Source organism: Melanerpes formicivorus, unplaced genomic scaffold (assembly GCF_026170545.1).
Source record: "Melanerpes formicivorus ecotype bairdi unplaced genomic scaffold, bMelFor1.0.p_v2 SCAF_15, whole genome shotgun sequence".
Taxonomy (NCBI): Eukaryota; Metazoa; Chordata; class Aves; order Piciformes; family Picidae; genus Melanerpes; species Melanerpes formicivorus.
This window is the reverse complement of record NW_027142367.1, coordinates 6,416,178-6,443,705: the sequence shown is the minus strand read 5'-3', so window position 1 is coordinate 6,443,705 and position 27,528 is coordinate 6,416,178. Positions and strand designations below refer to the sequence as shown.

The following is a 27,528-nucleotide window of genomic DNA, read 5'->3' as shown; positions in this document are numbered from 1 at the left end:
CCCAGTGTGCAACAGCCAATATACAGAGTCCAGATACTGATTTATTGACAAAGTTGTGCATGTTTGGATGCTAGGTGCTTTTCCACAAAGATAGCACATCTCCCATAAATTCCCTATGTATGATATACAATTTATCACCAAACTACACAATTGGTTTACAGCTTCTTCCCCTTCAATTAAGCAACAGTATCTACAAAATTGATAACACAAGCTCTGAAAGGGGTGGTTGGGTAGGTAAGGGGCTTCTCAGCTCAAAGGTGGGGTGGGGGTTAGTATTACAATGATACATTAACAAAGTTTTCTCAGGAACATAAGATACCAAAGTTTTACATCTTGGTGATTTGCTGACAAAAATTTCTTCTGTTGATAAGTTGTTGTTTCTTTAGGTCTTGATGTCCTTGGTGTTTTCTTACAGGCTTTTGTTTTACTTTGATGGGAACCTGCAGCACTGGCAAGGCATTGTCACTGCTGGATCCTCTTCAAGGACATGGCTGCTAGCAGGGCATGCATTGTTTATTCAAAGTGAACAGCTTTATACCATAAAGCCCCTGATCCCTTAGAAGACCAGTGCAGTATATTTAACTCCACCTTAAATAGGATCACTACAACCTAAGCATTTACTCAGTTTCACTTGCATAACATCCATCCCTATCTGAAACAAAGATCATCAAAATTCACACCAGACACTAACTCTTCTGTTGCACACTTGGAACTTTTCATTTCCTATCAATTCACATGTGAATACCCCTATCCTTTCCCCTTTCTGCTTTCCACAGGGAGTAGCACCTCTGCATTTTGTTAATAATCACTTCCCCAAAGCTTTCTGGTCTTTTGAGTAGAATGTGTAAAACTAGGGTAAAGCTAAAAGAATATTTTTTTTCTTGGTCTAGTTTTTCTTCCTATTGCTTATGTTTTAATTCTCCAGTTACCAGATATCTGCCTTGCTGGTAGTGTGAGGAACAGAATGCTAAATAGCATCAGCAACACTGTTTAAGCATCATTAGTAAGGAGATTGCCCATTGTCCTGTTTTGGAACAAACATACAGGTTTCCATTACTATAAGAATATACCAGCCATCGAAACCACAGAAAGTTACAAGAATAAAGTAACAGAATTCTTTTTCAGCCTCTTTTTGCACCAGAAGTGAAAAAAGGGGAAATAACTGTATAACAGACTCTGTTCTCAGAAAACATTTCCAGAAGCAAATGCTTTATGATTTTGGGGCAGTTCAGTTTTCTCAGTATACTGAAATGCACAGCAGCGCAGCACTCAAACCATTTAGTATCAGGGTGCTATCAGTTCAGAGGTCTTTCCATCGGCAGCATGCTCCTCCTGCACACAAGACAAAGAAAGGCTACTCAGATCCAAGTAATTCCAACTTACTTTTACCTTTATTTCCATCAGGAATGATTCCCCAGCAAGATGAAAAAACAAGCCCTCTCTCATACAGCCATTTAGAAAAGCTGAACATTCTTATTTTACTACTATAATTAATAGAATGTTTTGCACTTAGAAACACCATTTTTTGTTTTCAGTTTCTATTTTCTGCATTACAGGAACAGAACCCAAAATTTCCTATCAACTAAAGGATGCTTTTACTGATCAAGTTCATCATCATTAATCAAGCATTAATACTGTCCCTGTCGTAAAGCAAATGAGCTGTAAGAGCTCTGGCTCCATCTCTGCTTCTGACAAGCACATGTTTAGAGGCATTCTTAGAAATTCTACACAATGTCTTTGAAGCAGTATTCTGTGTTTTCATTTAATTGTCAGTGAACTGCTGTTCTATGAAGAGAAGAATGAAAAAACTAACCCCTTTTTTTGCTTTCTTTGTTACCTTATTTTTATGGCATCTTGCATTCCGTGACATGAAGATGTGAAACCATCAGGATTAGGATTCTCAATTCCATCCAGATCTCAAAAAACACAACAATTAAGTCAATATTAAAAAGTTCATCTACCAGCTGGCCTCAGCATGTCGGTATCACATCAGCATTTGACTTAAAAGCTTAAGAGCTTTAATTAGAACCACTGAATGCTACCCAACATTACAAGCAGGAATCAGATTTTAATTACACATTTTTTCCCCTCAAGCATACTAATTTGTAACCATCCAAAACATTTTTCAGCACCCTACAAAAGTAGTAGATCATTTATACATAGATCTTTACACTCAGTCAGAAACACTTCTACTTGAGCTGGAAAAAAGTTCATGTTCTGAAGGACAGAAAAAGCCAGCCTTCATTTAATTTCATTTGCATATGAAAAGAGAAGACAAAAGATACCTTAACCATAGTCTGGATAAAGTTCTTGGGGCTTATCTCTGAATTTGCAAGTATTGCCATCCTCTGCTGACCTTGCAAAAGCTTGCAATTACTTAGGTTGCCTAAATCAGCTACAATCCAGGTACACAACTAGGCTGACAGCACTCACTTTGTATTATTATTTTTAATCTTTACTTTAAGAAAAGGGAAGAGGCCTACTCACAATCCACACAGGAGAGAATTTGGATTACAAAAACTTTTGAGTCAGGCCCAGAAGCCACAGGGTAAAACTTCCAACGAATCTGTACTGCAGACTGCAGTAGTTCATTCTACTGACATTTCTTTATAAAAGAACCAACAAGAGGAAAAGATCAGACACTCAATGTACAGTATTTAATGATATTGAGAAGAGCAATAGTTATGTTTTAAAAGCATATAAACTTCACAACCCTTCCACAGTACAGACACTGCAGCAATATGGAGGAGTAAATAACACAAATCTCAAAATCAAGTTATTAACACTGTAAAAAAACCTGAACATATCAAAATACAATAGATTGATCTTAGATTAAGCAAACGACAAACTTGCAGAAAGTAAACATTGTTATATTAATTCTGTTAACTACCATGTCACTGTGTGCTGCTGCTGCTCAGACTTCTCAGTTCCACTTTCAGTCAATATCCTTATGATGGTTGTAATGTCAATTCCTTAGAGGCAAACAAACAAACAAAATCAGAAAATAATTTATGATAAAGTGTATTTAAAAGCACAAGTTATACTAAAATATTTAGAATAGAATAGACCAGGTTGGAAGTGACCTTAGAGATCATCGTGTCCAACCCATCATCCAACGCCATCTAATCAACTAAACAATGGCACCAAGCACCCCATCAAGTCTCCTCCTAAACACCTCCAGTGATGGTGACTCCACCACCTCCCTGGGCAGCCCATTCCAATGGCCAATCACTCTCTCTATGAAGAATTTCTTCCTAACCTCCAGTCTGAACCTCCCCTCGTGCATCTTGAGACTGTGCCCTCTTGTTCTGGTGCTGGTTGCCTGGGAGAAGAGACCAGCCCCCACCGGGATACAACCTCCCTTCAGGTAGTTGTAGAGAGCAATAAGGTCACCCCTGAGCCTCCTCTTCTCCAGGCTAAGCGACCCCAGCTCCCTCAGCCTCTCCTCATATGGCTGGTGCTCCAAACCCCTCCCCAGCTTTGTTGCCCTTCTCTGGACAAGTTCCAGCAAGTCAACATCTTTCCTAAACTGAGGGGCCCAGAATTGGACACAGGACTCAAGGGGTGGCCGAACCAGTGCAGTGTACAGGGGGAGAATCACCTCCCTGCTCCTGCTGGCCACACTGTTCCTTATAGAGGCCAGGATGCCATTGGCCTTCTTGGCTGCCTGGGCTGTCTCATGTTCAGGCTACTGTCAACCAGTACCCTCAGGTCCCTTTCTGCCTGGCCACTCCCCAGCCACTCTGACCCCAGCCTCTAGCACTGCATGTGGTTGTTGAGGCCAATGTGTAGAACCCGGCTATGTGTGTTAAATCTCATGCTGCTGGACTCTGCCCATCTGCCCAGCCTGTCAAGGTCACTCTGCAGAGCTCTCCTACCCTCTAACAGATCAACACCTGCCCCCAGCTTCATGTCATCTGCAAATTTACTGATAATGGCATGAGTGTGGATTTTTTCTTACTACATGAAACTGTTAATTTGAATGTGCCTGGAAACTCTAATGGTAGATTGCTATGAACTGATATGGTACTACTTCAGTTAAAGGGTCTGTCTTGCCCTCCTACTCCAACTTTAAAAGATCTTCAGCTTATACTAGGAAAGCATGAGTAGAAGTGCTTGATTTTATCACTGTAAGCCAAATGTCCTTTCTGAACACAAGCAAGATCTATGACTTACTGAGGCATGAAGGAGAAGTAGAAGAAAGACAAGGGCTGCTTTAGTGGTAATGATAAACTCTCAGTACCCATAACCTAAGGGAAGAGTAAGAGCAGGGCAGATGTGCCTGATGTTTGGTGGGGTGTGGGAACATTATGTTCTTTCCCATCTCAAATCATCTTCAGCAAACTTTTCTGTAGTCCTCTTCCAGACATTTGCTCTGTCTGGCCCAGACAGTGAAGACAAGTACACGTAATACTTCTGTACCATAGTAACCTTTTGCTAGGAGTTCCATAGATTATCCACCTACTACTGCATGAAGAACCATCTTTTTCCGTTTATTCTGAAGCTGGACTCTCACATTACTCCTAGTTTATGGATCAAGAGAGACAAGAAATTATAGAATCCTGCCTGCCATCTGCATCCATGATGATTTACAAATCTCTATTACAGTGTCGCAGTCATCTCTCTTACAAGTCCAAAGGAGTCCTAGCATTCTATTGCTTCTTATGTAGAAGATATTCCCATATTTTGTTGCCTTCTCTAAACCTTCTGAAGCAATGAAGTCCTTTATCTGAAATAATGGAAACAGAAATACATGTCCTATGCCAAAGCACAAGTTTATGCAATAGCAAGGTGATGACTCCCATCTTTATTTCCATTTTTACTTACTTCTTTGTATTTGACACACTCTTCTGACTGATAGTTGGTATTTCAAATGATCTGATGAGAAGCTTTGGAAATTTCTCCATCAACTGTTTTGAATTTGACAAAATTGTGTCCTCCAGATACTCATCCCCTTTCTCAGGTCATTTGTGAAGATACTAAACAGCACAGGTCTTAAACACAAGCTCATAAAAGTAATTGTCTATTTGCTATCTGTTTATTATTTAAACAATGCAAGAATTTCCATCTTTTTCCACAGCCTGCTGGTTCCCTTAAAAGCCTCTGATTAGAGTACGATTATCAACAGCTTTACTGTCTCTCACCATGTAAATATTACTATGCACAAATGAGAAAAGAATAATTACTGAATTTCTTTTTAAATTAACACCTTCAAAGGAAGGCAGAAATTTTCAATTACCATTTCTTAGCTGGATCCTGCAAACATTAAAAAGGAAAACAGTCTCTTCAGCCCTCCTTGATACCTCAATGTCTTTTGACCCATATAGTCCTTAATATTTCATGTAGCTAATGCAATTGTTGTATTTTTGTGTATGTGTATTTGTGTGTGGATGCAAGTGCATGCGAATTACCTCTGAAAGCTGCATCTGCTGCTGAAATTCTGTGCAGATTAGCAGTAGCTTCCTCATTATTCATGTTTCTTACACTGTTCAAAAATTCAGTAGTGAAGTTGTTCTCATGTGCTGTTTCCAAAGAGCCAGTTGAAAAACCTGAGGGTTTATCTTCTTCATTTACTGCTAAGGGCTGCTTAACTGATCAGCTGCTTGAATAGTCTTTAAGAAAAGAAATTCTTTTTTTCAGTAAGAGCAAATTCTAAAGAGTTTTCATTACTTCCCTACATAGGGCTTTTCAAAACAAGCATTTCCAGTCTGGCACAGCAGCATTGCTGGTAAGATTCACATCTGACTTTGCAACATCTTCACACAACTGAGAATCAGGAATGTCTTCCATTTACAGAAAAGCCTGTTGAAATAAGGTAGTGAAGGTGAATCAAAGCTATTTCCATGATGCTTACAAAAAGGAACCAATTATCCTAGTCTTTTATACTATGAACCATTGTAGGTTTTGTTATTAGGATTGTATTAGTTGAGGTTTTCAAAAGCTGGACTTCCTAGGGGAAAAAAAAAAGAAAATTGACACCACACAGAAAAAAACCAAACTGAAAAAGACATATAAAAAAAGTTCCACTCATGTTCTGCGTATTTTTCCTCTCCAAGCAGATGATTGTACTTCCTGTGCCTGAGGAAAGTGACCTTGTGTTTAAATCAAGAAAAATGTCCTGAGAGAAATCCAAGATTCTTTGAAAATAAATAATTAATCAGAAGTAGTGAGGCCAAGTAGCTGCAGTATTCAGCTATTAAACAGAACTAACCATCCTATACAACCTAAATTTGTTTCCACTCACATCTTGACTGGACTACACCTGCACTAAGCCTCTTCTCCACCAACAAAGGAAAGAAATGGAGATGGGGGGAAGCCAGAGCTAAACTTTGAAAGCTCACTTAGAAACAGTTGCCTCTTTAAGGAGGAAAGTCAATTTTTCCCCAAAACCTACAATTAAGTAGGATGAATGCTTTTCAATAGTCTGCCCTTTCTAATGTTTGTAGAGGATGTAAGAAAAAGCCTAAACTATTAATTTATGCTACTTGGTCCTGGCTTTGTTCTGCTCTTAAGCTGCATTTTTAGAAAAGCAGGGAAAAAAAGACTAGAATTTATGCAAGGTTCAGTGTTAAGTGTAAAGCACATCCCAGATTCCAAAACTAACATTACCAGTATCAGAGTCACTAATATCTGCTGTCTAGAAACTTTTGAATGAATACATACATTACAAATCCAGAGACACTAATTGTATTCTGGATCCTACCTTCTGACAAAATTGGTTAGGTTAGCAGAATGTCAACATTTTACCTTCCATGCTACTTGTTGCATTTTAAACTTAGCAATTCTGTGATTTTTTTTTTCCTCCAAAAAATAACACTGCAAGGTAAGACTTAACACACACCAGATAATCCAGAAGTTCTTCTTGATTAGTAAATTCTTTGGAATTTGCTGTAAATCCTTGCTGTTTAATATAACACACACACAAAGTCCATAAGGCTATTATTTTCAGTAACACTTAGAGACTAGATGGGGAGCTTGGTGCCATGGTTTAGTTGATTAGATAGTGTTAGGTGATAGGTTGGACTCGATTTCGAAGGTCTTTTCCAACCTGGTTAATTCTATTCTATTCTAAAATTAAACAGTACTTATTGTTATGGTTCTTCTAGATTCTTGCTCTAATCAAATTGCATGTGCTTTTATGAAACATACATGTGTTTCATGACAAAGTAGCAAAAAGATGTGTTTTTAATAGTTTTCTGTGGTAATGGTGGCAATAAGACCTGTGAGCAATCTGGCAGTATAAAGTGTTTTAGAATAGAATAAACCAGGTTGGAAGAGACCTTCAAGATCATCATGGCCAACCTATCAACTAATCCAACCCACCTAATCAACTAAACCATGGCACCAAGCACCCTATCAAGTCTCCTCCTGAACACCTCCAATGATGGTGACTCCACCACCTCCCTGGGCAGCCCATTCCAATGGGCAATCACTCTTTCTGTGTAGAACTTCTTCCTAACATCCAGCCTAAACCTTCCCTGGTGCAGCCTGAGACTGTGTCCTCTAGTTCTGGTGCTGGCTGCCTGGAAGAAGAGACTAACCCCCACCTGGCTACAACCTCCCTTCAGGTAGTTGTAGAGAGCAATAAGGTCACCCCTGAGCCTCCTCTTCTCCAGGTTAAGCAACCCCAGCTTCCTCAGTCTTTCCTCATAGAGTTTGTGTTCCAAACCCCTCACCAGCTTTGTTGCCCTTCTCTGGACACATTCCAGCAAGTCAACATCCTTCCTAAACTGAGGGGCCCAGAACTGGACACAGTACTCAAGGTGTGGCCTAACCAGTGCAGTGTACCCAGGGAGAATGACCTCCCTGCTCCTGCTGGCCACACTGTTTCTGATGCAGGCCAGAATGCCATTGGCCCTCTTGGCTGCCTGGGCACACTGCAGGCTCATGTTCAGCCTACAAGCTTACAAGCTTAGGGCCTGACATGGTGGTTGGCCATGCTCAGCATAAGCACAGAAGTAGCCAGCAGTTTAGCAGAACAGTGCTATGCCTGCAGCATGTAACTAAAGCAGGACACTGGTAGCTATAAACACAGAGAGTTATCTTGGAATAACAGGATGCACACCTGCATCAACAACCCCGCATATTATTAGTAGTTTAACCAATAATCAATAGTAGTACGATGTGTGGTCACTCATGAGGAACCAACGAAGCTATGCCAACAACGCTCTCCCAGTCTGTATAAGCTGTAAAGGTTCCCTTAATAAACAAACAATACGAGATCATATCAGTCATCCGTATTGAGTCCATTCTCCGTTGTCAACAGTTTTCCTTAGTAACTTGTAGCTAGTTTCTTGTCAAGGATATTATTCATTTGAATAGTCAAAAGCAAACACCGTTGCCAATCATGTATTAATAATGTCTCTAACTATTTGTAAGCAATCCATTAACAGAAAAATATTCACCTCCGCTTCCTCGTTTTCTTCTGGTGATTGTTTACTGGTCTCACACCGTAAGACAGAATGAATAAATAAACAAATAAACAAAGCTGTATACAGCTGGCTGTTCTGTCAATGTGTAGCCAGTAAATAACTGACAATCATTTTAAATTCCTGACACACTGCTACTGCAGTAGCTCTGACATGCTCAGAAATGTCACAGAATCACAGAAGTGTAGAGATTGGAAGGGACCTCTCAAGATCATCTAGTCCAACCCCGCTGCTAGAGGAGGTTTGCCTAGATAAGGCTGCACAGGAACACATCCAGGCAGGTTCTTCTCCTCCACAAAAGACTCCACAACCTCTCTGGGCAACCTGGTCCAGTGCTCCAGTACCTGCACATATTATTTCCCTGCAGAAACCCTAATGGTCCTAGATATCACTGTAAAAATTATTTATGAGGTGTTTTTTTCAGTGTGATTGTCTGGTACATAAATTCTGAAAGTCAGAATTAAAAAGTTGGGCATTGGTTGTAAAATCTGTAAGGTACTTGTATGCATTGCAGAAAGACAAGGCCCCTAATTATTGTATGATTTTTATCAGCACTTCACAAACTTACCTTTACTAAACTTACCTTTACTATACTTACTACTATACTTTACTACTATTCAACTATAAAATGCAGTATTTTGCAATGTATCCACAGAGATACTGGTCATACAAAGATTCATATGGCTAACTACAACTGCTATGGATGCATTCCATCCCCCTATCAAGCCCAAGAATCAGCATAGAGGATGGCTATTTTTTTTTAATTAATCAGAACCATATGTCTGCCAAGCCTAAACCCTCCTCCTTCTTCTGATCTTTCTTATGAATCAAGTCTAATGAAAACTATTCAGATGATTGTCTAGAAGTTCACTACAAAGGCATCAGGAGTTAACAGAATATAAATTCTCAGACTTAGTCTGCAGAATCTTTAAATTGGAAATATCATTTGACTGCTTGCTATGAAAATCTGACCTTACTCCTTTTAAGATACTATATGGAGTTCACAGTCCTCAGAAATCTCACAAAAATAACCATAAAGGAACAAGCTTAAGTTCTAAGTTAGTAACTAACTTACAAATCACTCTCTTGATGAAACACCTCACTGCTCACAGTTTCCCAGGATCTGTCTGAACAACTAGATTAAAGAACATTAAGTGATTTTCCAGAGGATGCTGTTCTTAGGTACAGGACTACACAATGAGGGTCAGTCTCAAGTTAGTAATAGCATCTCCAGATTAAGAATTGCTACATTTATTTAAAAGCCAGACAAATGAACACAAAACTCATAAACCAGGACCTGGATCTGGATTCAATTAATTCTTTTCATAATGTCTGCCCCATAGAGAGGCAAAAGTTGTACCAAAAAATATTTCAAGAATTTTCTCCTTTTACTGAATAACAGTAAACAAACAAAAAGTGTTTCCCATGTCTGAGAGAGATCCTACTTGCTTAAAGCTGGGAAACATTCCAAGAGAATGTCATTACAGCAAAACAAAACCCCCTGGTTGTTGGAACAGATGTGTTACTTTTAGGTTGATGCATGTATAGGCCTTACCAAATATTTTCCTGCACAAAGATGACTGGTGTTGCAGATATCCCCCTCACACAAAAGCTCACAGTTCAAACTTGCATGGTTTAGTTGCTTGGGTGGTGTTGGATGATAGGTTGGACGCGACGATCTTGAAGGTCTCTTCCAACCTGGTCTGGTCTGGTCTATTTAGTCTAGTCTAGTCTAGTCTAGTCTAGTCTCACAATGCTGTTATTAATAAAGATGTTTACAAACAGCAAGCACAGTTTCACCATTTTAGAATGACATACAAGGCTTCTTATTGTTCCTCCATGAAAGGTCTTGTAAAGATGAACCCTAATTGTTGTGACGATTCACTGATTATCTTTTCTCTTTAAATCAGTTAATGTACCACCCTAATTGTCTAGCATAAACCCCTAACAGAGAGATTTTTTAAACCAGGAGAGAACTTTCTTTTTGACTTTGTAATACACAAGGATTATGCCTTAAGGGTAACACAGTTAAACATAAAAAATGGTTGCATCTAGAGCAATATCTGAGGTCACCTTACATACACTAGGTTTTCTGTGTATAAGAATTTACATCTGAGTATCACTTCAGAAGACAAGCATTCTATTATTCTAGCATGCCTTTCTTGTTTGTAGCACAAATTCTCTATAGAAATCAAATGCAAACATCTATAGAATTCTCCTTGACTAAATTTAAAGGGTTTAGGAGGTTGTGGACTTTTTCCTGTTTTACCTTTCTGAGTTGTTGCCTTTGCTGCCATCTTCAGGCTTGATGTCTTTGCTGCTTTCAAAAGCCTTAGTTGGTTCAACCTCATCTGGTTTTGCCCCATCTTTCTGACTTTCTTCCTGCTCCTTTTGAACATTCTTTTCATCTGGAGAAACAAACCCAGTATATTTAGTAATGGTTTTCAAATTTAAAAGCATTATTTACATCAATTATTTTTTAAAAGACAACATCAATAAAACCTGAAGGTGTAAGTAAGGTATTATGTGGAGAAAGAAAATAAAAACTGAACCTAAACAACCTGAAGATATGAAGCACAAGTTCCTATTCCTGATCAGAAATATTCTGAATGAGAATAATTATAATGCATTTAGACAGAACCCTAATCTCACATCTTTGACATTAAGTCTACAATCAAGCAGCAACTTCCAGTGTTTCTTTGGTTACACAGTGTTCACTGATTTTTATATTTTTCAATGGTTGTATTCAAGAAAACAAGCATTATTCAAAGATTTCACTTCTAGTTAAAAAAAACCAAAATCTATCCAATCTATTTCCTTTTCATTCTTGCACTCTGAAGAGCCTGGCACACAGCTGCTGTCATTTCTTTTCCCTGACATTGAAGAACAATTTATATGCCCAAAAAGAGTCTGTGCCACTTCCCCCCAGAATATGCACAGTACTTTAGACATAGTAATTATGAGTCTCATCTCTTTTCTAAAGTGTCTAGCAATGTAAAGCAAATCTGGGATTATTCTTTCCGCTGCCACAGACCCCAAAACCCATCCACACACTGCACAAATTCACTTCCTGGAGCAGAACAGAACTATAGAAGCTATAAACAGGCACAGAATAAATAATTCATGCATTGGTGAAAGTTAAAGATTATATATTTTTTAATTACTTTTTCTCTTACCTTGAAGAGAGTCTGGTATTTCCCCATCCTTACATTTACAATCTGTTTCTTCTTCATTGCTAAGTGACACATCCACATGCTGAATTTTAGCTTTTGAAGGGCTGTCATCTGCAAGGGGATCTAAACAAACATGTGTGAAATGTAGCACCAGGGATATGATGTTGATAGAGGAGGGTTCTGAAAATGCACTTCAAATTCAACTATCTGTTTCCATGCTCCACTGATTATAAACATTAAGAATAACTTCATAAGCATTATTATGTGACAGCATATTAAGTATGAACTACAAGTGAATAGGAAATGTTTAAATATTTTATACCCTGGTTATAATTACATACATAAATTCTTTAAAAGGCTTATTATAAACATAGTAGAATACCACACAGTCATGTGCAAAGTTAGACACATTAACCAATAGGTTATAGTCAAGAAATCTAATCTGAATAGGACTCGACTTACTTCAGAACACCTTCCTAGATTCAAAATACTTCTTTCCTCTTCAGAGTACGACTGCTAACCTAGATCACTATCATAATATCAGTCAGGGTTAGAAGGGACCACAAGGATCATCTAGTTCCAACCCCCCTGCCATGGGCAGGGACACCCCATGCTAGATCAGGATGGCCAGAGCCTCATCCAGCCTGCCCTTAAACACCTCCAGGGATGGGGCCTCTACCACCTCCCTGGACAACACATTCCAGGGCTTCACCACTCTTACAGTGAAGAACCTCCTCCTCACATCCAGCCTGAATCTCCCCACCTCCAGCTTCATTCCATTCCCCTTAGTCCTATCACTACCTGAGATCCTGAGAAGTCCCTCCCCAGCCTTCCTGTAGGCCCCTTTCAGATACTGGAAGGCCACAATGAGGTCACCTCGGAGCCTTCTCTTCTGCAGACTGAACAGCCCCAACTCCTTCAGTCTGTCCTCACAGGAGAGGTGCTCCAGCCCTCTGATCATCCTTGTGGCCCTTCTCTGGACACGTTCCAGCACGTCCATATCCCTCTTGTAATAGGGGCTCCAGAACTGGACACAGTACTCCAGGTGGGGTCTCACCAGGGCTGAGTAGAGGGGGAGAATCACCTCCCTTGACCTGCTGGCCACACTTCTCCTGATGCAGCCCAGGATCTGATTGGCTTTGCGGGCTGCAAGTGCACACTGAGAGCTCATGTTGAGCTTTTTGTCCACCAGCACCCCCAAGTCTCTCTCCTCAGGGCTGCTTTCCAGCCAGTCACTGCCCAGTCTGTATTTGTGCCTGGGATTGCCTTGACCCAGATGCAGGACCCTGCCCTTGGTCTTGTTGAACTTCATGAGGTTGGCTTGTGCCCACCTCTCCAGCCTGTCAAGGTCCCTCTGGACGGCCTCCCTTCCCTCCAGTGTGTCTGCTGCACCACACAGCTTGGTGTCATCAGCAAACTTGCTGAGGGCGCACTCAATGCCACTGTCCATGGCACCCACAAAGACGTTGAACAAGACTATAATCTTCTCATTACTTCTACTGAGCTATTTAAGACAGCATTTACATACTAATATACATTAAGTAGATGATTTTTAATTAAAATCAATAATTTTTCATGCAGGCCTGATAAGGAGCATCTCATAGCAGTTTTTAGCCATTTCCTAAAGTAGCATGCAACTGTACTGTCTGTCCATCTGGATATGATGCTGTACTGGAATGAGTTTTGAAATACTAAACTGAGTGGAGAAATCTCTCAGGTAGCACACTGCCACAGTTTTGTGAGTGTCAATGATTAGTAAAATAGAAAGATTTTTTTCCCCACAGATCAGAGTTACAGCTGCTCTTTAATAACTGCCTAGGTTTCTGGAATGCAAATACATGTGGAGCTCCAACCTGCTTCTTTTGCCCAGTTCACCAGAATGCTTGTGAGTAATTGGCACTGCAGACTACAGCAGAAACCAGATCAAAAGAAATCACAGGTAAAAGGATACTGGGAAGTGAGTGGGATGGAAAGAATGAGAGAGAACAAAGCCATGTAAAGCAAGTCTCTCTAGGCCTACGGAAGAATCATTCACCAAATTTTCAATATACATCTTACAAAATGCAGCTTAGAACATCAGCACATACTGCAATTACTGACCAAATCCTGCAGTTTGCCCTTAAATCAATCTGATTTAGATCAAAGGGAGTTTACTCAAAAAGAAATGTACAATTTACACCCCACTGAGCACACTTACATTCCTGCCATCTTCTCCTCATTATTGGAGCATCTGTAACAACCTAAAAATAAAACCCATTTATGTTAGCTATTTTATGGATAAAGTTACTCCATAGGCATTTCATCATATCTTTTTAAGGATATATGACCAGCAGTGTCAAACAGATATTTGAAAATTCCTCAATGGGTATTCAGTAAGTCAGTAAATCAGTTACCTGGGCACTTATTTACCACAATTAAATTTATGTATTAGAGCTCAAAAAGAAATATAAATAAATCAAATAGCCAGTTTCAGAAAAATACAGCAGTAAAATTAAGCCAGGATGGATTTACTATGGATATATTCATAGAAAAAAAAGTTTACAAAATATAGATGGAATTGTTTCTGTATATATGAACACAAATCTCAAGTAAAACATATAGTCATGGAGTCTGAAATTTAAACTAATCCAGTACGTCAAAAGAAAAGGCTGCTGCCAACTGTCAGGTTAGTGTCTCTTTTCGAGCAGGGGTTAGAACTGAAGATTATGGAGACAGAGTGAATTTGATGACCTGAAATTTCTCCCTTCTAGACCACTCATTCTAGAAGAAAGACTGGGTCTTCCAGTATTTCCAAACTTATTGTTTTTTAATCAAAAAAGAGTGAAATCAGCACAGGCTCTCATCCTTGTGCCTAGCTGTGACAGCACTACCGAGAAAGAAACACGGGTATTTCTTCAGATGGGAAGGTCATAGTGAGCTGAAACCCAGTAACACTGTGAACTCCACTCTGAAAGGAGGCATAGCCTGTATGCACATTAGGTATCACCAGCAAGAGATCTTGCCAAGAAATATTGCTTGACAAGCTGGATGTTGACAATTAAATTAATGGAGTACAAATTTAATGTATACCATAAAGAACACCAAGTACCGGAGGAAGCCTGTCATCAATCAGAGTGCTAAAGTACATCTCAAGAAGAAACTTTGGCAATAATCTGTCCAGATACAGGTGGTAAATGTTTCTAAATACTGTTGTGGTGTAAGCATCAACAGGAAGCAGTACAATATCTTCATAAGAACATGCTTCCCAGGGTGCAGCTAGCCAAGAATTTAAGCTTACGGTGCTTCGGGGTTTCCATGGCATTGCTGATAACTTCATATCCACCTGCAAATTCCCACACTTCCCTCTAGGCTACCAGAATTTTTCCCTTGGTTATCTGAGAATTGACACAAGGTGCTAAGAAACCAGAAACCAATTCAGAAAAGTTAAAAAGGTAGTTTCCTAGCAACAATGCAACAAGTTATTTTTGCACATATTTCCCTCCACCTGGGAGCTGATTAAATATTAATATAGATATTTTATGTTATTTGTGCACTCTAGAGTCTTACTTCTGCAGACTCAGGTAGCATGAGTGTTATTTCAAGCAAGAAAAGTATTTATGACAGGAGTAACCCATGGGAAATTGTGTCCAGAATGATTCTGGTACAATTATAAAGATGGAAAAAGGCACTTGTAATAAAGGGTAAAAACCACTAAATTTTCCTACTCTAGCAGATCTGCCCCTCATAACAGAAATTACTTCCTTTGGCACTTTGTAATACATATAAGATTTCTGGAATTCTTTAAGAAATGTACCTTTATCTGTTTTCTTCCTTCTTTCTTCTCAATTGTTAATGCAACTTGACTAACTTTTCTGCTCAGTATGGAACCTTTGCCCTCAACTTCTGCTATCTCAGAATAATGTTTCTAGAAATGAAGGAAACACAAATCCTGAAGTCACACTTTATCCTATGCAACTCCTTCTAGATTTAGCACAGCTAATAATCATGGAAGATAAAGCAACATGTACATAGCAGAACTTATTAAAATGATTAGGTACAGATCACAGAATCCAGTCAAATCTGCTCAAAACAGGGTTCACATTGAATAGGTTGCACAGGACTTTGTTCACTTGGGTCTTGATAACTTGTGAATACAGAGATTCCCCCATCTCTCTGTTGAGGAATGGCTTGAATCTAAGGGACATGGTTCTATCGAACAACTGTTTCAGCAGAATGTGTAGGCCGGACTCCATCTTGTTTACTGCTCACAGTTAGCTGGTGTGCTGATGCAGCAAGGTCACCATAGCTTTGTGGCTGTGCTTGCAGCTGCTTACAAGATAACAGCATGTGAAACAAAGTGTATGTGAAACAAAGAACTAGTGAGAAAGGAGCTTGTGAAGTTGCACGTAGACCTAACTGCAAGTGGGCTGGATATTATAATGTAACCCTGGACTAGTAGCCAATGGAATAATGACATTTGTGCACATTTAGCTGAGATGCTTTATAAGCCATGCGTTTGAACAATAAAGTTGAAGCTTGCTTATCAATCATATTGATTGTGCGAGTTCTTCCCTCGCCGCCCCTCACCATGGGATTTCGTCCCGACATCTCTCTAGGTAACCTGCTCCAATGCTCCGCTGCCCTTACAGTGACAAACTTCTTCCTTATGTCAAGTAGGAAACTCCTGCTTGAATTTATGTTCCTGCCAAGGACCTCCATAAAGGGCCTGATTCCACCTTTTTAATAACCTCCTGGGCTATTGTTAGATCCTCCTGATGCTTTTTAACTCCAGCATGAAAAAGCCAAATTAGCTTAGTTTCTCCTTACAGCACAAGTGCTTCATCTTCCTTATCTTGGCAGCGCCCCACTGAGCTCACTCAGATTCATCAATAGCCTTCTGGTCTCCAATAGAGTAAAACTGGACACAACATTCTAGACACAGTCTAACAAGTATCAAGAAGAGGGAAACAATCATTTCCTTTGAGCTTCTAGTCTTGTCAGTGTATCTCAGCTTGCTGTTAGCCATCACTGATTCCAAGGCGCACTACTTTAGCTTGTTGTTCACCACAATTCCCTGCTCCTCTTCAGCAGAGCACATTCCAACCATTTTGTTTCCTACCTTTCCCACTGTCTAGGGTTAATTGATCCCAGGTGCTTGTTGAATTATTATAATTTTATATTATCTTATTATAATATATTATAGCATTTAAGAATATAGCAAAAGTATGTTTAAAGGGCATAAGCTTCAGAACTGCAGGCAACAATTCAAAGTAAACAAGAAATACAAGAGCCAAGAACATCAAAACTTGGAATATACATCTGAATTAATTACAAGAAACAGCATGATGTCTATGAAGGACATCTCTGCAAATCCATCACAGTATACCTGGTAACATTAGCTCTAAAACTACCTCAAAATACTATACAAATTCAACTTTCTGTGACTTGAAGATACATGGAATATAGTACCAACTTTGAGCAGGTATTTTTATGGAAAGTATCAAAAAACATTTCAGAGTATTGGCTTCTCAGTTTTGTTAAAACCCATCCCAAACAAATATATCAAAGCAAACATGGAAAAATGAAAGCCTCACTTCTCTGAACAAGCTGGGGAAAAAAAATACGTATTTGAATATTTATGGACCAGCATGAACCTTAAAAGCCCTGAAAAATTCCATAAAACAGGCATAGAATTTACATGGCTTGCTAAGCCACAAAGGTGGAGATAAAAATTTCTGGTTTCCCAGATTGCAAGTTACAGCCTCTGTCCAATACTTACCATATTAATTTATAATTATGTTCCTTTTAAATCAAAAGCATATGAAAGAAGGAACAATTTCTTCATCAATCCAGTTCCTCAAGATAGCACAAAATTTAGTAAAAACCCTACTTCCAGTCAATTTTAGCAATAAATTCTATTATTGGCATTACTGATCAACACAGAATAAACGTATATAAACTCACTGTCAGCAGTGGACAGGAATACACCTAATTGATGAGAAGTAGTTTAAACCCACTGTGACAGTTGAACAGTTGCAATATAAACACACATTTCCATGAAAGCTAATGTAACACCTAAATTTTTTATTACAAATAAATCACAATAGGACTAGCAAATGCTCTACTTAGATCATCACATGGGGGGGAAAAAACCAAAACCCCACAACAAAACAACAAGCCAAACTTCACTTCAAAAACTTACCAGGTATGCCAGTCTATGCTTGGAACCACAAATGTTCATGAACATGCTACTCAATCCTGTTTCACAGTGGCATAACTGACATTCATAGAGAAAAGGGAAACTGTCTTTTGGTCAGTATTCTATTATATAATTAAGTCCTGTATTGATGGGAAAGAAAAAAAAACACCAAAAGACAATTTGATGTTTACTGAAACAAATAATCAGTGCTAGATACAAAAGAGACATTAAAGGAAATTATTACTACTGCATGCCAAACGTAAGTGATGGGTCTAAAAATCTTCATTTTATATTTTATCTCAAATGTCTAGACTTCCACAACATCAAAGGTGCAAAACTGAATTTAAGACTCCTTATGTTTATCCCACAGGACTTATCAATTTGTTTTTTTAAATAATCTAAAAGAATAACAGCAACAATTCTTTTGTAACTGTTTAGAATGGAATGTATTTGCTCTATTGTTATTTTTCCTGTCCACTCTACCTGATGGGAGGTTAAATTGCAAAGAAGTCAAAGTTCATTTCTGTCATATCAGCTTAGACTGTTTCTAGAGAATGGTCTTAGAATAGAATAGAATAGAATAGAATAGAATAGAATAGAATAGAATAGAACAGAACAGAACAGAACAGAACAGAACAGAACAGAACAGAACAGAACAGAACCAGACCAGACCAGACCAGGTTGGAAGAGACCTTCAAGATCATTGCGTCCAACCTATCATCCAACACCACCTGGCATGTGGCATGTACCCAAAACAAAAATATTCCAGGCCAAATACAATGATTACATCACTAAGATCTATTAACTTTCATACCATTCATTGGCTATTCAATCTAAACACAGAATGATTTATTACACATTACCCAATTTTCCATTTTAAAACCCCCAACCAAATCACTGCTCTATAAAGGTACACAGTATTAAAAACCCTCACCAAGAGCAGGTTCTGAATCTTTACACATATTAAGCTGTTCTTCCAAGGTCTGTCCATGAAACCTCTCTGGCTCACTTTGCACTGTGAGATAAAATCTATTTTTATGTAATACTACATCATCCATCTATCAGTCTTCATGGTCTCAAGTTACATCACAAAAATCCTCCAAAGTGAAACAAATTACTGAGTCCAGAGAAAACGTGCCAAGAAATTCACATTCATTATTCAGAAATATTATTCCCTCCTACATCCTCTTTTCACTCTTACTAGAGCATTTTCTTTGCAAATATTAAACATTTGCAAAAGATATGACTGCAAATGGAAAATACAATGCACAGAAATCAATTCCCAATGACGTCCTAAGGTCTAGACATCATTTGTAACACAGCCTCAAGAAATTTTATTTCCTCAACCTATTTTTTTTTTTCCATATTAAACATTCTTACCATCATCAGGAAGCTTTACAGGCATTTTGACTTGCTCCCATGAGCCACTTGCTGTTTTAACTAAATAGAAAACAAACCAAAATGGAAATTAAGTGGAAAGTAAGTACAGAAACCAATTCTGTATGATGATGGATTTTATTTTATTTTATTTTGTTTTAAACAAAACTCTTAGAGGTTTTTTTTGACATGAGAAAAATAAGCTATGTTTAGTTTTAAATGTGCTATGAGACTTTTTGGGGGGGACAAAAATGGACAAAAAACATTTACACCAAACTATTACAAAGTTATTTAATATCAGCAACTCAACTAAGCAGACAGGAAAAGTAATCAAAGCCAATGGTTAGTACACAACATGGGGTCAAACACACATTACAAAATTATTAAACCGTGGCTTAAATTGGAAGCAATTATGGTTGCAATTTAGTTTACATACAAGACAACCTGCAGCAAGGGCAAAGGCACATTGATTCACTAGAGTTCAAATCAGGGAGGTGGTTGAGGCCCCATCCCTGGAGGTGTTTATGACCAGGCTGGATGAGGCTCTGGCCAGCCTGATCTAGTGTGGGGTGTCCCTGCCCATGGCAGGGGGGTTGGAACTAGATGATCCTTGAGGTCCCTTCCAACCCTGACTGATACTATGATACTATGAAATATCTTATTCTGTAACAAACAAAGCTTCCTTCCATAAATTTCAAGGCTAACACAGTCCATTACATCACAACTCTACTTAAATCCACTGAACCTGAGGTACATAAACTGTCAGCCCACATGCTGCCAGACAGAGTACTTGACTCTGGCCATAACATTGCTGTCATCTTCCAAAGGTCTGCAGTTATCCCCTGCCCAGCCAAACATCTTTTTCTATCCACATACGGCATATGATACAGCTTGGGTGTAGACTTAAGGTAAGACAGAGATGACCACGTAACATTATCTGCTACTGCGGAACCTCAAGACAGACAGACATCTCTATGAGAAGACATGCTGTGTAGTTGGGAGTGGAATGCCAAGCATGCCACAGAAGCAAATTAACATTTATTGAATAGAGGCTTAATGCACTCACTGTAAGAAAGGGATTTCAGAGATTCAGAAAGCATTTCAGAAAACTCAGCATTTTACTACATAGAGAACAATCAACCAACCCATCCCTAGTGGTGCCTGAAGTAACACCAGCTAAGGGGAAACTTGAATTTTGTCACCTCTTAGCCTGCTACTCTCCTGCTGCAAATAATCTCTTACTAAACCATCAAATAAACCCTAAATAGAAGGTTTGACTCAGAAGGCTTCAACCTATACTACTGTCACATAAGCTTTGATTACAGAGACAATTTTAATGAAAACTCTTGGAGTATTTAATTTACAAACTATATTGTGTTGACAAATGATGAGGCTGCCAGCTCATTCCTGCAAATTAGATGTTGCTTAACAGCAGATGCATTACCACCAGCCTTCTGAAATGAGTTTGAGGAAAAGATCAGAAGAGTAGAAGATAAATAAAGAAACTGTTATGAAGATAAACCTACAGAGACTCTAGTAACACAGATCATACTCTGGTCACTACAGCTCAAGTTATTTAGTGGCCAACCAATCCTTTAAAAGAAAAAACAAACACACGCCACCAAAAACTGTCTGCTGACTCACATAGAAACATTCCAGGGCATCTATCTGACAGAATCACAGAATTAACCAGGTTGGAAAAGACCTTGGAGATCATCAAGCCAACCTATCACCCAACACCATCTAATCACTAAATGTCTCATCCAGTCTTTTTTTAAACACTTCAAGGGATGGTAACTCCACCACCACCCTGGGCAGCACATTCCAGTGGCCAATCACTCTTTCTGTGAAGAACATTCTCCTCACCTGGAGCCTAAACTTCCCCCTGCACAGCTTGAGACTGTGTCCTGTCTGGGACTGGCTGCCTGGGAGAAGAGACCAACGCCCCCTGGCTACAACCTCCTTTGAGATAGTTGTAGAGAACAATAAAGTCTCCCCCGACCCTCCTCTTCTCCAGGCTAAACAACCCCAGCTTCCTCAGCTGCTCCTCATAGGGCTTATACTCCAAAGCCCTCAGCAGCTTTGTTGCCCTTCTCTGGACACATTCCAGCATCTCAACATCTTTCTTAAAAGATGTCCCAGAACTTGACACAGTACTCAAGGTGTGGCCTAACCAGTGCTGAGTACAGGGGTACAATGACTTCCCTACACCTGCTGGCTACACTATTCCTGATACAGGATGCCATTGCCCTTATTGGCCACCTGGGCACACTGCAGGCTCATGTTCAGTCAGCTGTCAATCTGTACTCCCAGGTCCATTTCTGCCTGGCCACTCTCCAGCCACTCTATCACAAGCCTGTAGCTCTGCATGGGGTTGTTGTGGCCAAAGTGTGGAACCTGGCACTTAGACATGTTAAATCTCATGCCGTTGGACTCTGCCCATCTATCCAGCCTGTCAAAGTCCCTCTGCAGAGCCTTCCTGACTTCAAACAGATTAACACTTGCTCCCAACTTGGTGTCATCTGCAAACTTACTAATGGTGGACTCAATCCCTCACCCAGATCATCAGTAAAGATATTAAACAGGATGGGGCCCAACACTGATCCCTGGGGGACACCATTAGTGACTGGCCAACAATTGGAAGTGACACCATTCAGCACCACTCCCTGGGCCCAGCCACCATCCAGCCAGTTCTTAAACCAGCAGTAGCCAAGAGCTAAATAATTAATCACAATCCACACAAAAGAGGCCAGATTGGGCAGCTGCAATGACTATGTATATATTGGGCCACAACTTGCAAATCAATTTCTAGGAGCAGAGCACCACAGAATTCTGTAAATGCATTTTGATGCATCACAAAATGGAAATAAGAAAACTTTGTTTCTTCTGGAACTAGATCCATTCATAAAGACATGGGGAAGGTTTAATGATATATTAACCATATTGAAAGTATTTTGCTTATGCTAATTAAGGCATTTTTAATAACTTCTTTTAAAAACCAAAAAGTATATACAGAAAAAGTATTTCTACATGCTTTAAGAAGTATAGTTTTTTAAAAATGTATTTTCAATCTTGAAGGTCTCTAAGGTCTGGAATCCTTTAAGGATTCTGAAAACCTTAATGTAGGTGTTTTGCAGTTGGCATTTTTTAATAAACTTTGAATACCTCTTGTTCATAATATTGACTGGACAAGTAGGTCAATAAAAGACACAAGACAGATGTGTCATGGATTAAGGGTGGGCTGGCCACTAAATGAATGACAGATGCTCTCTTATCAACCCCTCTCCCATCCCAGAAAAGGAAGAGAAAGGAAATAAGACTATAGATTGGAAAACATCTACAGCAGCTATAATGAAATAGTTAACAATAAAATGTAGTAATCAGAAAATAGCAAAGTACATACAAAACCAGTATCAAACTCCCCCACAGTCCAGGCCAAACTCAATGGCACACAGGAATGGGATTCTAGACCTGGATTTAGAAACTGGATTCACAAACTCACAGATAGGGATCAAAGGCAGAAGAACAGAGCTACAGTATCACATTATAGCCAAGGTTGGAAGAGACCTCAAGTATCATCAAGTCCAACCTGTCACCACAGACCCATGACTAGACCATGGCACCAAGTGCCACATCCAATCTCCTCTTGAACACCTTCAGGGATGGCGACTCCACCACCTCCCTGGGCAGCATATTCCAATGACGAATGACTCGCTCGGTGAAGAACTTCCTCCTCACCTCGACCCTAAACTTCCCCCGGCGCAGCTTGAGACCATGTCCCCTTGTTCTGGTGCTGGTTGCCTGGGAGAAGAGACCAACCCCTTCCTGGCTACAACCACCCTTCAGGTAGTTGCAGAGGGCAATGAGGTCACCCCTGAGCCTCCTCTTCTCCAGGCTAAACAATCCCAGCTCCCTCAGCCTCTCCTCGTAGGGCTTGTGCTCAAGGCCTCTCCCCAGCCTTGTTGCCCTTCTCTGGACACGTTCAAGTGTTTCAATGTCCTTCTTAAACTGAGGGGCCCAGAACTGGACACAGTACTCAAGGTGCGGCCTAACCAATGCAGAGTACAGGGGCACAATGACTTCCCTGCTCCTGCTGGCCACACTATTCCTAATACAGGCCAGGATGCCATTGGCCTTCTTGGCCACCTGGGTCCTTCTCAACACACCAGCCATAGAAGAACTTGACCCTTGTGATTCCTCAACTTTATACCAAGTAAAAGGCACATGGAGTGGAATACCTTATTGGTCAGGCTTGGGTCACCCACCCTATCTGCTCCTTGTTGACACTGTGACCTTTTACTCATGACCTTGTCATTTACAGCACTCCAACCTGGAACACAATTTAGCAGAGACCTTGGCTTCTATACAAGCAAGTATAAGCAAGAGCCATTCTATACACTACCCCTTAATGGTAACCATACACATCAAGCATTAACACTTCTAGAAGCAAACACTGGAAAAATAATTCATTCATGTCAGAAATCACAGTCACTTTGAAGAGACTGAGCTGAGAAGTACTATCACTGAAGGGAGAATTGATTCTGTTCTAGCTCAAAACCGCACAAGGTCCTAAAGCACGGGTCTTGAGAAAGTATTTTTCTTGTTTGTTTCATAACTACATTGGGGTGAGGAGAAAAGTGCATGCATAGAACAGAGTAAGAAGCAAAAACTCTTGCACTTACCAAAGCCATGAGCTTTCAATGCTTCTTCAACCTATGTTACCGAGCCATCAACCAAGAAGGAAGACAGAGACTTAAGATTCAAAATACAACAACGCAAATATTTTATTACTTTAACACCAACCCTACAGGTTATCTCAGGTGAACAGATAATTACACAAAACTTGGAAGAGACATAAATCTTTTATTTCCTAGACTGTCCATGATTTAAACAATTCCATTTTGCATTTATTAACAGCCACATATTCTCAAGCATTGCCTCTTCCGATCCAGAATAAAAGACAAAGTTGTAACGACATTTTCTGATGGGACTAAGGTACAAAACTTTATTGTGCAGTAAACAAAAGAGTAAAGCAACAAAGCTAGCCAAATATCTAAAATGTCACATTTTAAAACTCCATTAAAAAATATTATTTCAAACCTATATTCTATTGCTAAACAAATCTGTAAAATCTGATAAAAAGCACATTCAAAAACTCATCTTACCACCTTGGGTTTGAATCCAAGGAAGTGAGTCTCCCAAGTTTAATGCAGAAGCACATGAGATTTTGCAAATCTAGGTTAAGGGTTTAAGTATTTCTAGCCCTGCACACAAACCAAGAGAAAAAAACAAATATGCTCTTGAAATGACAGTATGGGTAAGTTCTACAAAAGCACTATTCTTCAAAAGACAAACTAAAGCAGCCTTTGTAACTTTTCCTCATGAGGCCCCAAACCATGACATCCCCCCCACAAATACAGCATAATGAAAAGGAATCATAGAACAGTAGAATCATAGAATGCTCAGAGTTGGAAAGGACCTTCAAAGGTCACCTAGTCCAACCCCCTCTGCAGTAAGCAGGGGCATCCTCAACTAGATCAGGTTGCCCAGAGCCCTGTCAAGCCTCACTTTGAGATATCTCCAGGGACAGGGCCCCAACCACCTTCCCAGGCAACCTGTTCCAATGTTCTACTACCCTCATGGTAAAGAATTTGTTCCTAACATCCAATCTACATCTACTCTTCTCTAGTTTGAAGCCACTGCCCCTCATCCTATCACTATAGGCCTCTGTAAACTCTTTCCACCCTTGTAGGTCCCCTTCAGGTACTGGAATGCCCCTATTAGGTTTCCCCAGAGCCTCCTCTATTCCAGGCTGAATGATACCAGCTCTCTCAGCCTGTCTTTGTAGCAGAGGTGCTCCAACCCCCTGATCATTTTCATGGCCTTCCTCTGGACCCATTCCATCAGGTCCATGTCCTTCCTGCATTGAGGGCTCCATTATCACAATCATGTGAATCATTACATTTTTGATATCTCCAGAACAGAGCATATTTTTCGTGTTGGTAAGACAGATCCAAGATCTTCCCCACACAATACAACCAAGTCTGAAACAGAGGCATGGCACAATTGTAAGAAGCCAGTACATCTAAGAGGAGCCAGTTCTCCTCAGTGCTACACCCAAACTAACATGCTTACTCTGACCACTTTGGGGCCTGGCTTACTCACATGCACATGAAGTTTTCCAGTTACTTCCAGTTACATCCAGTTTATGAATGGGACAGTTCAGAACAGAAGCTCGCTGGATTAAAATTCACATGAATGAACAAAAGCAGTCCCAGTATTTTCTCCTCTAAAAGACCCAAGATGCTTAAATCAACAGCAATAAACTGAATAAATTGTGTTGTCTGGGGTTGTTGGTTTGTGGTTTTTTTCAGGTTGGTTGGGTTTTGGGGTTTTGGTGCTGGGGTTTTTTTAATTCCTGAACACGAGCTGCAGTTTCATTTTCCCTTTTAAAGACTGTCTTTGTTTAGAAACATATTTATTCATTTTAATAAGTTGATTCCACACACACAGCATGACGGTCAAGTAAGTTCAGCTCCAGTGTTACTTACAAATTTTGCTCAAGAGAAAGAAAAAAGTCATGCTTGCTTTAGTCCAACTTTTTTCTACCAGTTATTGTGTATTAGTTACAATTTTCTGTAAGGAATACTCACATTGCAGTAGAAAGGGTTTACTTGCTTCTTTTCCTTAGCTTCAGGGTCCATAATTGATCTTTAGATGATAAAGAAATGCTACAAAAACCGCAAAAAGATTGTAAACTATTGTTTTAGATTCACAATATCATTTATGTTCTCATTCCACCGACTTAAGAGTCATGTAGATTCCGATTTTAATTTGTGTATAAACTTCAGTTACATTTGACCTTTAAACCTCCAGGCAAATGATCATACAACTAAGAACAAAACCACAGCCTGGGGAAAAAAAAAAAAAAAGGAAAAAAGAAAAAAACCCACACTATAATCACCCAAACAATTCTTCTCCAAAAGCTTTCTCCTCAGTTAGCACAAAGCCATCAGAGGATTACGCATACCCCGACACAAAAGTAACCAACTCTTTCAAGCTTCTCCCTTTTTTCCCCTGGGACCGAAGCGTACATGGGCTGGGGTAGATGACAGGCAGCAGTCACAGCCCGCCGAGCAGAGCCCACATTACGCCTCCGCAACAACAACACGGTGAGGTCTTGAGAAGGAAAATGCGCACCCGCACGGACCGCAGTGGTGAGGAGGGGACCGAAGCAACAAACCCCTCGCGAACAGAGGAACCGAGAAAGGGAGACGAGCTCCGGGTCCCCGCGGAGCTGACCCAGTGCGCCGCGGGAGGATGGACTTGCCAACGCTTCCAGTTCGCCGGCGAGCGGACAGACACCTGCTCCCAGGGGACGGAGAAACCTCCCAGCCGCCGCTGCACCCGAATTACCCCGGCTCAGGAGCGGGCAACACCCGGAGGAGCCGAGGGCGCTGGAACCCAGCGGCCACCGGCACCCTCAGCTGCCACATAAGCTCCTCTCAACAGCCGCGGCTCTTGGCTCCCCGCCGCCCCTCAGGCCACCGCGGAGGGGAGGGGACTGAGGGTCATACAGCACATGCCCCTCACCCGCCGCTCGCGCGCGGCCGCCGTTACACTACCAGATGCCGCCGGCGCCAGGGCCCGGGGCGCACCGGGCGGGCAGGAACTACGTCACGCTAAGCACGGAAGGGTTGCGGGGAACTCGGCCGGTAGAGTAGAGACGGTAGAGTAGCGAGAAGCCAGAGCTCCGCGCCGGTGGGAGGAGACGGGGTGCGGCGGGCGACCGACGCGGCAACCTCGGCACGGCAACCGCTGCCCGCCTGCCCCAGCCACCGCTGGGGGCGCTAGTGCCCAGGCGCGTGGCGCCGCCAGGCACTGTCGGAGGTAAAGCCCGAGCTGGCGTGTGCTGCAGCCGCACGGGGACTGGCGGCCGGCAACGGAGATCTACGCCCCGCTCCCTACCGGGGACGCGGGAATGAGAAGCGGGGTGCCGTGTCGGTGACGTGCAGCTCCGGAGCTCCGCCCGCAGGCCGGTGCCGGGTGCCGACGGGGCTGCCTGCGCTCTTCCTGGCGGCCGGTGGGTATTTGCACGTCGCTCCCCAGAGCACACTTACCTCCGCGCAGCGACCTGAAGGCTCAGGATCCACCGGAGCGGTTCTACCCCGCAACGTGCCGGGCCCCGCCAGCTGGCCCTCCCGTGGGAGAAGCTGGTACCGCGCCGCCTGTACTCTGGAGAGGCGGAAATCCAGCGCGGGCTTTGCGGGAAGCTGAAGGAGTGGCGGCGACCTGCCGGCGAGGAGGTGAGGGAGGCAGGCCCGGCTGCCCAGCGCGGGGGGGAGCAGGAGAGGGGAGGGGAGCCGCTGGC

The 27,528-nt window shown here is 41.1% G+C and overlaps 2 protein-coding genes across 15 annotated transcripts in view; one reads left to right on the top strand and one right to left on the bottom strand.

Moving 5' to 3' along the window:
* Nucleotides 1-21: 21 nt before the first annotated feature.
* Nucleotides 22-26,995, bottom strand: LOC137445633 (WD repeat-containing protein 87-like). 12 transcript variants are annotated; one of them, XM_068147505.1, is made up of 12 exons: nucleotides 24,323-26,995; nucleotides 23,840-23,870; nucleotides 19,161-19,220; nucleotides 17,784-17,920; nucleotides 15,396-15,506; nucleotides 13,800-13,842; nucleotides 11,606-11,725; nucleotides 10,699-10,837; nucleotides 2,891-5,802; nucleotides 2,488-2,605; nucleotides 1,838-1,916; nucleotides 22-1,332 (listed from the first exon to the last, which is right to left on the bottom strand). In XM_068147505.1, exons 4-9 carry the CDS (start codon nucleotides 17,826-17,828, stop codon nucleotides 5,736-5,738), a joined length of 525 nt encoding a protein of 174 aa, XP_068003606.1. In that variant the 5' UTR covers nucleotides 17,829-17,920; nucleotides 19,161-19,220; nucleotides 23,840-23,870; nucleotides 24,323-26,995; the 3' UTR covers nucleotides 22-1,332; nucleotides 1,838-1,916; nucleotides 2,488-2,605; nucleotides 2,891-5,735. The 12 variants fall into 12 exon arrangements, with proteins under 12 accessions (XP_068003606.1, XP_068003611.1, XP_068003608.1 ...); XM_068147510.1 differs by having other exon boundaries at nucleotides 1,838-2,605; nucleotides 2,891-2,972; nucleotides 4,466-5,802; XM_068147507.1 differs by having other exon boundaries at nucleotides 1,838-2,605; nucleotides 2,891-4,523; nucleotides 4,630-5,802.
* The window catches only part of MSANTD3 (Myb/SANT DNA binding domain containing 3), an 18,196-nt gene continuing 17,518 nt past the window's right edge, over nucleotides 26,851-27,528 (top strand). For all 3 annotated transcript variants that reach the window (XM_068147503.1, XM_068147504.1, XM_068147502.1), the window contains exon 1: nucleotides 26,851-27,463. The gene's annotated coding sequence lies outside the window, so the exon portion shown is untranslated. The remainder of the gene's footprint in view (nucleotides 27,464-27,528) is intronic.

Coding starts and splice junctions, on each gene's coding strand:
- LOC137445633 (XM_068147505.1), bottom strand. CDS start 17,828: ATGTTCATGAACATTTGTGGTTCCAAGCATAGACTGGCATACCTG. Junction 15,507..17,783: donor AGCATAGACTGGCATACCTG/GTAAGTTTTTGA, acceptor CTTCATTTCTAG/AAACATTATTCTGAGATAGC. Junction 10,838..11,605: donor AATACCAGACTCTCTTCAAG/GTAAGAGAAAAA, acceptor TTGTTTCTCCAG/ATGAAAAGAATGTTCAAAAG.